Source organism: Hemiscyllium ocellatum, chromosome 20, assembly GCF_020745735.1.
Source record: "Hemiscyllium ocellatum isolate sHemOce1 chromosome 20, sHemOce1.pat.X.cur, whole genome shotgun sequence".
Lineage (NCBI taxonomy): Eukaryota > Metazoa > Chordata > Chondrichthyes > Orectolobiformes > Hemiscylliidae > Hemiscyllium > Hemiscyllium ocellatum.
In genome coordinates this window covers 4,028,929-4,040,448 of record NC_083420.1, presented here as the reverse complement: position 1 = coordinate 4,040,448, position 11,520 = coordinate 4,028,929, and the positions used below count along the sequence as shown (strand labels likewise).

The following is an 11,520-nucleotide window of genomic DNA, read 5'->3' as shown; positions in this document are numbered from 1 at the left end:
AACCAGCTGTCCAGCCAACTGAGCCACCATGTAAACCAGCTGTCCAGCCAACTGAGCTAACTGACCTCTGGTCAAGCTCATCTCTAGTTTCCTCCTGACATGATGTGGAAGTGCTGGAGAGTGGATAAACATCTCACAAATGAACCTGTTGGACTATAAGCTGGAGTTGTGTGTTTTTGACTTCATAATGAGCAGTGTCTCCTGGAGGGTTGCAGTACTGATCGCCGGGCGTTAGGTGGCGATGCGTATGGAGGAGAAGGCGGTGGGACAGCGCGCTGACTGCTGCTTGTTAGAGGCCGGTGGTAAGCGGCTGCGCACTGACTGATGTGTGCCGGTGGCCGGCGGTGAGCGGCTGCGCACTGACTGTTGTGTGCCGGTGGCCGGCGGTGAGCGGCTGCGCACTGACTGCTGTGTGCCGGTGGCAGGCGGGAAGCGGCTGCGCACTGACTGCTGCTTGTTCGAGGCCGGCGGTGAGCGGCTGCGCACTGACTGCTGCTTGTGGGTGGCCGGCGGCGTACGGCTGCGCACTGACTGCTGCCTGCCGGTGGCCGGCGGTGAGCGGCTGCGCACTGACTGCTGTGTGCCGGTGGCCGGCGGTGAGCGGCTGCGCACTGGGCTGAGAGTGATGGCGGGCCTGAGCCTGTGTCCTGTGCTCACTGTCTTCGCTTTGACTGGATTCGGCCTCGGCCTCGGCCTGGGCCTGGCCGCCCGCGCCGACGATATCGTGGTTGGTTGCGGCGGCTTCGTGAAATCCGACGTGGAGATTAATTACTCGTTGATTGAGGTGAGTCCGGGCACGGGACGTTCATCAAAAGCCTGACTGCATTCTTGTGGCGCCTAGTCATGTGGGTGACTCATTTAGTTGGTGCTCAGACAAACATTACATTGACATAGCGCCTAGAGATTTCGATTAATTAGTGGGATAAAACTCCAAAGTTTGCGTTAATATACCACCTTGGAGTGTTTTAATTTATTCACTTGTGGTACCAAGTGCATTGATATAGCACCTGGGGATGTCAGAGTAATTCAGAATAGGGAGCGAGCCCTGCATTCATGTAGCACCAGCAAAGTGATTCATTCAGTCTGGAGAGATACTGTGCATTTGTATAGAACCTCGCAGTGATTAATTTTGGGAGTAGATTAGATTCCCTACAGTGTGGAAACAGGCCCTTCGGCCCAACTAGTCCACACTGACCCTCCAAAGAGCAACCCACCCAGACCTATTCCGCTCTGACTAATGCCCCTAACACTATGGACAATTTAGTGTGGCCAATTCACCCTGACCTACACCTTTGGACTGTGGGAGGACACCGGAGGAAACCCACACAGACATAGGAGCAGAAATTAGGCCATTTAGCCCACTGAGTCTGCTCCTCCAATCTATCATGGCTGATAAGTTTCTCAACCCCATTCTCCCACTTTCTCCCCACAAGGCTCCCCATGGGAGACTGATTACCAAGGTTAAATCTCATGGAATACAGGGAGAACTTGCTATTTGGATACAGAACTGATAGGATAAATGGACAAAGACTTTTCCCTGGGGTGGGGGAGTCCAGAATATGAGGGCATAGGTTTAGGGTGAGAGGGGAAAGATATAAAAGAGACCTAAGAGGCAACTTTTTCACTCAGAGGATGGTGCATGTGTGCACTGAGCTGCCAGAGGAAGTGGTGGAGGCTGATACAATTAACAACATTTAAAAGACATCTGAATGGGTATATGAATTGGAGGGATATGGGCCGGGTGCTGGCAATTGGGACTCGCTTGGGTTAGGATATCTGGTCGACATGGACGAGTTGGACCAAGGGGTCTATTTCCATGCTGTATGTCTCTGTGACGCCATGAAACCTTGATCTCCTTGATACTCAAGAACTGATCTATCTCAGTGTTAAATATATTCAATGACCACAGTCTTCTGTGGTAATGAATTCCATAGATTCAGCACTTTCTGACTGAAGACGTTTCTTCTTATCTCTGTTCTAAAAGGTCTTCCCTTTACTCTAAGGCTGTGCCCTTGGGTTCTAGCCTGTCCTACCAATGAAAACATCTTCCCAATATCAATTCTGTCCAGGCCATTCAGTATTTTGTAAGGTTCAATTAGATCTCTCCCATCCTTCTAAACTTAATTGAGAACAGACTCAGAGTCCTCATATGTTAACCGATTTTTCTTCCGAAGAAAAATCCCACACTGGAGTAAACTGTCTATAGCCCTGGGAATGAAAATCTTGATAAGTTAGGAAATGGAGATCGGTCTTCATGAGTCCTTGTCATGTTGGGTTCCGTCATCAATGTTGGCTGAATATGGATATAAATTTGATGGCAACTCAGCCAAAGGAAAAAAGTAAATGTGTATAACTCATTGAAGGCAGTGGGACAGAGACTAATAAAGAGCACGACATCCTGGACTTTAAATAATTGAGTTCTAATGTTAAAATCACCATAGTCCTCCCAGACCATAGGGCTACTCTGTCATTGGGGAAAGGTTGAGAAGAGGCAAGGGAATAAATTCACATTGAGGGAGTAAATGATCAAGCAAAGAAAGAGGGTGGTGGTGGTGGAGGGTTGTTTTTCAGGTTGGAGGCCTGTGCCCAGTGGAGTGCCACAAGGATCAGTGCTGGGCCCTCTACTTTTCATCATTTATATAAATGATTTGGATGTGAGCATAAGTGGTAGAATTAGTAAGTTTGCAGATGACACCGAAATTGGAGGTGTAGTGGACAGTGAAGAGGGTTACCTCAGATTACAACAGGATCTGGACCAGATGGGCCAAGGGGCTGAGAAGTGGCAGATGGAGTTTAATTCAGATAAATGCAAGATGCTGCATTTTGGGAAAGCAAATCTGAGCAGGACTTATACACTTAATGGTAAGGTCCTAGGGAGTGTTACTGAACAAAGACCTTGGAGTGCAGGTCCATAGCTCCTTGAAAGTGGAGTCGCAGGTAGTAGGATAGTGAAGAAGGCGTTTGGTATGCTTTTCTTTATTGGTCAGAGTATTGAGTACAGGAGGTAAAAACAAGGACTGCAGATGCTGGAAACCAGAGTCTAGATTAGAGTGGTGCTGGAAAAGCAAAGCAGTTCAGGCAGCATCTGAGGAGCAGTAAAATCGACGTTTCGTGCAAAAGCCCTTCATCAGGAATACAGGCTTTTGCCCGAAAGTCGATTTTACTGCTCCTCAGATGCTGCCTGAACTGCTGTGCTTTTCCGGCACCACTCTAATCTAGACCCTATTGAGTACAGGAGTTGGGAGGTCAACTCTTTGCAGCTGTGCAGGACATTGGTTAGGCCACTGTTGGAATATTGCGTGCGATTCTGGTCTCCTTCCTATCAGAAAGATGTTGTGAGACTTGTAAATCGTTTCTAAACCCTTTCAAGGATGTTGCCAGGGTTGGAGGATTTGAGCTATAGGGAGAGGCTGAATAGGCTGGGGCTGTTTTCCCTGGAGCATCGGAGGCTGAGGGGTGACCTTATAGAGGTTTACAAAATTATGAGGGGCATGGATAGGGTAAATAGGCAAAGTCTTTTCCCTGGGATCAGGGAGTCCAGAACTGGAGGGCATAGGTTTAGGGTGAGAGGGGAAAGATATAAAAGAGATGTAAGGGACAATGTTTTCACGCAGAGGATGGTACGTGTATGGAATGAGCTGCCAGAGGAAATGGTGGAGGCTGATACAATGACAATATTTAACAGGCATCTGAATGGGATTATGAATAGGAAGGGTTTGGAGGCATATGGATCAAGTGTTGGCATGTAGGACTATATTGGGTTGGGATATCTGGTCAGCATGGACAAGTGGACCGAAGGGTCTGTTTCCGTGCTGTGCACCTCTATGACTCTAAATACTATTTTCTGAACTGACATTTAAGATCAACAGTTTAAATCCTCTGCAGCATTAAAGTAAATCTCTGTTTGCTTTACAGATTAAATTGTACACAAAGCAAGGCACACTGAAATACCAGACTGACTGTGCACCCAACAATGGTTATTTCATGATTCCACTGTATGATAAGGTAACTTATATTAAAAGCGGCTTTGTACATTTTATATTCGTAAAATTAATCTATACTTGCAATGACTTGTTAGTGTGGGACAAAGCTAGTTCTTAGATTTAAAACTCTTCGTATGATCCAAACCTTTTTAATGACATCCCACTTTTGAGACAAGCCACCTACAGTCATTTGAACAATGGAAGCTGACTTAATTTGTGAAACTATAGTGACTTATTGTATTCAGTGTCAAAACCAGTGTGGTGCTGGAAAATCACAGCCGGTCAGGCAGCACTTTAAGAGCAGGAGAGTCGATGTTTTGAGCATAAGCTCTTCAGCAGGAGTCCTCACTTACTTACTTCTCCTGACTTATTGTATTAATACCCTGGAGCTGAGCCGTGACCTTTGTAGAGGTTTATGAAATCATTAGGGGCCTGGGTAGGGTGAATAGCCAAAGGTTTTTCCCCAGGGTAGGGGAATCCAAAACTAGAGTGCATAAGTTTAAGGTGAGGGAGGAAAGATGTAAAAGGGAACTAAGGGGCAACTTTTTCACAGTGAGGGTGATGAGTCAATGGAATGAGTTGCCAGCGGAAGTGGTGGAGGCTGGTACAACAACATTTGAAAGGTATCTGGATGGGTATATGACTAGAACAGTTTTAGAGGGATATGAGCCAAATGCTGGCAAATGGTGACTAGATTAATTTAGGATATCTGTTTGGCATGGATGAGTTGGACTGAAGGCTCTGTTTCTGTGCTGTACTTCTCTATGACCCTAAACAGATCAGAGTTTAACTGGAAATCAAATTCTGTAGAATTAATTGTTTAAATTTCAAAAAACACACTGATTTAGAACATTGTACTAAAATCAGTGTTAAAGACATCTGCAGATTCATAATTCCATTGGTGAGCAGTCAATGTTTTGATAAATGTACCCACATCCATCAGGTCTATTATAATTTGTGTGCAGTCAGACTGTGTCTTTCTTTGCTCTTTAGGGAGATTTCATTTTAAAGATTGAGCCACCTCTTGGCTGGAGCTTTGGTGAGTACCTCATTATTCAGCCTGACACAAGTGAATGCGTCTTTTTGAAATATCTACACTGTTGACTTATTGTTACTACCTTAGGTGAAATGACTTTTAAATGAATTACCATGGTGCATTAGTGATGATACTGAAATGTTAGGGACACACCATTTCAGAATAATAGATCTATAATTGTTTTTCCACGATTACCAGCTCAATTGCGACCTAAATTCTTTATAGTTACAATCGTACAATGGCTTATTTGTTATTAAAAGAACAGCTGATTACAGATAAATTACAAACTTGTGGATGGATCTTGTTTTTGAAATCCTGCCAATCACTATCCCTTGTGTAGATGCAAAATTGTTGCAATTGTGTTTATACTTTAAATGGCAAAATTTGCAGTTTTTTTTAGTTTCCAGGGATATAATAGGAAATTCAAATACATGTGGGACCCATCTATATGTTGAACCACGCCCAGGGCAGCTAATGTACAGGTACACAATTCTTTATCTGAAATCCTTTGAGCCAGTTGCTACTCGGAATTTGGAATTTTTCAGATTTCAGAATACATGATATTTTCACAATGAACTAAAACAATTATCTAACAGCAGACGCATCTGTGAATAGTATGAGTGCTGAGACAGTTACTGCCTGCCAGTGCAGGATCATGCCTCCATGTCACATCTGAGTGACGTGGTTCGAGTGGGTGTGGAGTTGGGTCACCTGTGCACACACCAAAATGACACTCCACACGCCATGAAAAATGTCAGATTTCGGAGCTTTTTGGATTTTGGATAAAGGATTGTGTACCCATACTAACATGCTCTGACAGTCTCCAGACAGAATGCCACTTTGTCCAGTGCAGATCCAAAGCAGTAACGGAGTTACAAAAAAATCTTCTTTGAAAGGAGAGAAATCTTATTGATCAGTTAATCCACAGAATGTTACATGTCGCCCAGATATTCCAACCCAATCTAGTACCACCTTCCAGCACCCGGTCCATATCCCTCCAAAACCTTCCTATTCATTGACCCATCCAAATGCTTCTTAAATGTTGCAATTGTACGAGACTCCACCACTTCCTCTGGCAGCTCATTCTATACACGTACCGCCCTCTGTGTGAAAAAGTTGCCCCTTAGGTCTCTTTTATATCTTTCCCCCTCACCCTAAACCTATGCCCTCTAGTTCTGTACTTCCCCACCACAGGGAAAAGACTTTGTCTATTTACCCTATCCACGCCCCTCATAATTTTATAAACCTCCTATAAGGTCACACCTCAGCCTCCGATGCTCGAGGGAAAACAGCACCAGCCTGTTCAGCCTCTACCTGTAGCTCAAATCCTCCAATCCTGGCAACATCCTTGTAATCTTTTCTGAACTATTTCAAGTTTCACAACATCTTTCCAATATGCAGGAGACCAGAATTGCACGCAATATTCCAAAGTTGCCTAACCAGTGTCCTGTACAGTCACAACATGAGCTCCCAACTCCTATATTCAGTACTCTGACCAATAAAAGAAAGCATACCAAATGCCTTCTTCACTATCCTATCTACCTGTGACTCCACTTTCAAGGAGCTGTGAACCTGCACTCCACGTCTCTTTGTTCAGCAACACCCCCCAGGACCTTACCATTAAGTGTATAAGTCCTGCTAAGATTTGCTTTCCCAAAATGCAGCACCTCGCATTTATCTGAATTAAACTCCATCTGCCACTTCTCAGCCCATTGGCCCATCTGGTCCAGATCCTGTTGTAATCTGAGGTAACCCTCTTCGCTGCCCACTACACCTCCAATTTTGGTGTCATCTGCAAACTTTCTAACGGTACCTCTTATGCTCGCATCCAAATCATTTTTGTAAATGACAAAAAGTAGAGGACCCAGCACCGATCCTTGTGGTACTCCACTGGTCACAGGCCTCCAGTCTGAAAAACAACCCTCCACCACCACCCTCTGTCTTCTACCTTTGAGCCAGTTCTGTATCCAAGTGGCTAGTTCTCCCAGTATTCCTTGAGACCCAAGCTTGCTAATCAGTCTCCCATGGGGAACCTTGTCGAACGCCTTATTGAAGTCCATATAGATTACATCTACACCTCTGCCCTCTTCAATCCTCTTTGTTACTTCTTCAAAAACACTCAATCAAGTTTGTGAGACATGATTTCCCATGCACAAAGCCGTGTTGATTATCTCTAATCAGTCCTTGCTTTTCCAAATACATGTACATCCTGTCCCTCAGGATTCCCTCCAACAACTTGCCCACCACCGACGTCAGGCTCACTGGTCTGTAGTTCCCTGGCGTGTCCTTACCACCCTTAAACAGTGGCACCACATTAGCCAACCTCCAGTCTTCTGGCACTTCACCTGTGACTATTGATACAAATATCTCAGCAAGAGGCCTAGCAATCACTTCTCTAGCTTCCCACAGAGTTCTAGGGTGCACCTGATCAGGTCCTGGGGATTTATCCACCTTTATGCGGTTCAAGACATCCAGCACTTCCTTTTCTGTAATATGGACATTTTGCAAGGTGTCACTATCTACCTCCCTACAGTCTATATCTTCCATATCCTTTTCCACAGTAAATACTGATGCAACATATTCATTTAGTATCTCCCCCATTTTCTGCAGCTCCTCACAAAGGCCGCCTTGCTGATCTTTGAAGGGCCCTATTCTCTCCTTAGTTACCCTTTTGTCCTTAATATATTTGTAAAAACCCTTTGGATTCTCCTTAATTCTATTTCCCAAAGCTATCTCATGTCCCTGTGTTGCCCTCCTGATTTCCCTCTTAAGTATACTCCTACTGCCTTTATATTCTTCTAAGGATTCTTTTGAAAACATTTGCTTTAATTTTGGTTGGCATCGTCATGGAGTACTGGCAGCTCTCTGCTGTGTTCAGTGTATCAGAATGCTGCATCCCCGAAATAGGACCATGTGTTAACACTGCAGCTATTCCAGCTGTAGTAACCAGTTTGGTAAGGGATTGGCTTTTATAATTTGAACCACTTTTGACCTGTGAATTATTTTAAATGATTCCCGCAGCTCTGTGTTTGGAGGGAGATGAGGAAGGAAGATGGGCGGCATGGTGGCACAGTGGTTAGCACTGCTGCCTCACAGCGCCTGAGACCCAGGTTCAATTCCCGACTCGGGTGACTGACTGTGTGGAGTTTGCACGTTCTCCCCGTGTCTGCGTGGGTTTCCTCCGGGTGCTCCGGTTTCCTCCCACAGTCCAAAGATGTGCGGGTCAGGTGAATTGGCCATGCTAAATTGCCCGTAGTGTTAGGTAAGGGGTAAATGTAGGGGTATGGGTGGGTTGTGCTTCGGCGGGTCGGTGTGGACTTGTTGGGCCGAAGGGCCTGTTTCCACACTGTAAGTAATCTAATCTAATCTAAAATGCTTGAGAAAGGAACAAAGGATAATTGAGAAACTGTTTTTAATGCAGCGCGTGCGTCTGGAATGAACTCTCCAAGAGTGTGGTGGACACAGGTTCAGTCAAGGCATTCCAGAGGGATGAAGGCAAAATCCTGCAGAAATCTTAAATAAACAGAACGCTGCAGAAACTAAGCAGGTCCGGCAGCATCTGTGGAGTGAGGAACCCATTTAATGTTTTGAGTCTGGTATGACTTCCTCCCTGAGTTACATCAGACTTGAAACGTCAATTATTTCTTTCTCTAGAGGGAATAGGATCATTATCTGAAGAGGAGGAATATGCAAGATTACATGGAAAAGACAGGAGTGACACTAGATTAGTTTCTCATTTGGAGAGTCAGTGTGGACATGATGTGCCAAATGGCCCCGTGCTGTAACCAATCTATGATCCTGTAATAGAAATGTGGATGCTGGCTTATATCTTTTAAACTCTCTGGATTATGTGTGGTTTAGAACCCAAGTAATAAATGTAGGTAATTTTGAAGTATGCCGGTCAAATGCTGGATCTCCAAACTTTATAACTGATGCAAAAATGTCTTTTTTAAAAATAATAAAGTAATTGGTATATTGTGTGAATCTGACTTGAAGATAAAAACTTACGGTGCTTTTAAAATAGGAGTACCCTCACTCGATATTATACATTGATCTGAAACTATATTTTACTCGGCAGTGATCAGCCCTTTTCAGCATGAAAGGAAATGTCTTCATTTTAGCTGTAGAACATTGCGTTACACCTATTATTGTGTCGTACTTCTATCTGTGGAAATGCTATTTCACCTGAACTGGAGCAGTGCCGTGAGGAATCTGCTAGCAGATTATAAATATTCACTCTTTTTTAAAAGAACAATTGTTTCATTTTAAAAACAGAACCTACAAATGTGGATCTTCACATTGATGGTATTAATGACATTTGCACCAAAGGAGAGGATATCAATTTTGTCTTCACCGGATTTTCTGTCTCTGGAAAGGTAGGAGTGAATCTTCGGACTGCTTGAGAAGCGTATAGCCATAGAATTTTTTCTAGACAGTTACATCTACTGTAGAACTAGTTCAGTGCCTCATTGGAAATGATTGATTTAATATGTTTGCTGGAGTAAGCCAATAACATTTCAGACCCATTACAGAAAGCTTACTTACAAAGCAACCCATTAACAGGAGTTCCATCTTCAAGTTGCCATGTTGCTATTAAAACTAAGCATCTGTCATTAATTATTTACATATCATATTGTAAAATTGCCAGTAGATAAAGTACAGTGGTAGGTCAGAGACTGGGAGTTGTGCAGTAAATAACTCAATTCCTGACCCTTGAAAGCCAGTCCACCATTGACAAGGCAGGAGTGTGATGGAATGCTCCCCACTTGTCTGTATGGGGTCAGCACCAACAACACTCAGAAAGCTTGACACCATCCAGGTTAAAACAACTTGCTTGATTCCCATCCCATGCACCATCACCAACATTCTCTCCCCACATCAGGCAGCAGTGTGTTCCATCTACAGAATGCACTGAAACAACTCACCAGGGGTCTTCGGATAGATCCTTCCAAACCCATGACTTGACCACCTGGAAGGCAAGGGCAGTGGGTACATGGGAGCACCACCCCCTCTAGCTCCTCTCGAAGCTACTCACCATCCTGACTTAGAAATATATTGCCCTTCCGACTGTGTCGCTGGGTCAAAATCCTGGAATTCTGTTCCCAACGGGATTTTGGCTATCCAAACTTTATAACTGATGCAAAAAAGTCTGCACATGGACTGTCAGGGTTCAAGAAAGCAGCTCGCCGGCCCCATAGTGAGTTTAGATGGCCAATAAATGCTGTGGCAGCCAGCAACACCCCACATCCTGTAAATGAATGTATAAGCAAAGTACATTTTTCATGATTTTGAAATATTGTGATTTTGTTTTATTTTTATTTTCTCAGGTTTTAAGCAAAGGTCACACCTCAGGGCCTGCTGGGGTTCATGTTACCTTAAAGAAAGTTGGAACAGATGTTGACCAGACTTCATTGACTCAAACTGGAGGAAAGTATGTACTTTCATATCAGCGACTTCACTGTCGTGAAGAGGAGGAGTTCACTTTCTCACTGAAAGAAATCACCCTTGTGTTTCTTTGGTAGATATGTATTTACAAAGGTGCTGCCTGGTGACTATGAAATCTTTGCATCCCACCCCACCTGGACTCTACAGAAAGTAGGTTTGCTTATGATGATTGGTTAATAGCTTGTAGTTGCTGATGTGGCTAATTTTGAAGGTGAATAGTCTTGGTGTTTCAGTGGACACTTTAATGTGGTCTCACGTAAATATGCATCATCTATCCATTCTGGGCTCAGATCCTGTGGCTGTAGTTGTGTAGCAGCCATACAGGACCCTAATGACCTGTCAATTAACTATCAATGAAGTGTAACCATACCATGTCATTCATTAACAAATATTGTCACACATCAGTGATGCTATTGTCTATTAGCTTCAGTGTGTACACACACTTCCAGTGCAAGCTAGAAAATACCCTGATTGCATTTGGAAGATAATGTTTAGTAATAAATCAGAAATTTGAACTTCTGGCTGAAATTAATGTGGGTGTAAACCATTGGAGGTATACACATGTCCTTTACATCCTGTCTGAGCCTATCAATTCGATTGTTGCATAGAGTTTTGGTCTCCCAACCTAATATACCTGCTGTAGAGGGAATGTGGTGGAGGTGCCCGAGGCTGATGATGCTGATAGCAGCACTGTCCTTCGAGAGGCATGGTTGGTTTGACTGTGACTGTATTCCCTGGAGTTTAGGAGGATGGGAGAGTATCTGATTGTATTGTATAAAATTCCTACAAGGCTGGATGCAGGGAGGATGTTTTCCCTGGTCGGAGAATCTAGAACCAGGGGACACCGTTGCAGTCTCAGGTAGAGGATTTATGATTGAGATGATGAACTGTTTCTTCACTCGGTGGGTCATGAACATTTGGAGTTCCCTACCACAGGAAGCTATGGAGGGCAAGTTATTGAATATATTCCAAAACACAATAGATGCATTTTTAGATTTTAAAGGCATTGAGGGTAATGGGGAGAAAGCAGGAATATGGCAAAGAGATTAAAAGGTC

The 11,520-nt window shown here is 44.0% G+C and overlaps 1 protein-coding gene across 1 annotated transcript in view; it reads left to right on the top strand.

Moving 5' to 3' along the window:
* The first annotated feature begins 624 nt into the window (after positions 1-624).
* Positions 625-11,520, top strand: part of nomo (nodal modulator) — an 89,422-nt gene continuing 78,526 nt past the window's right edge. The window contains exons 1-6 of the mRNA XM_060840423.1: positions 625-784; positions 3,916-4,005; positions 4,977-5,022; positions 9,295-9,395; positions 10,347-10,450; positions 10,542-10,614. Coding sequence (XP_060696406.1) covers positions 626-784; positions 3,916-4,005; positions 4,977-5,022; positions 9,295-9,395; positions 10,347-10,450; positions 10,542-10,614 — 573 coding nt within the window. The 5' untranslated portion in view covers position 625. The remainder of the gene's footprint in view (positions 785-3,915; positions 4,006-4,976; positions 5,023-9,294; positions 9,396-10,346; positions 10,451-10,541; positions 10,615-11,520) is intronic.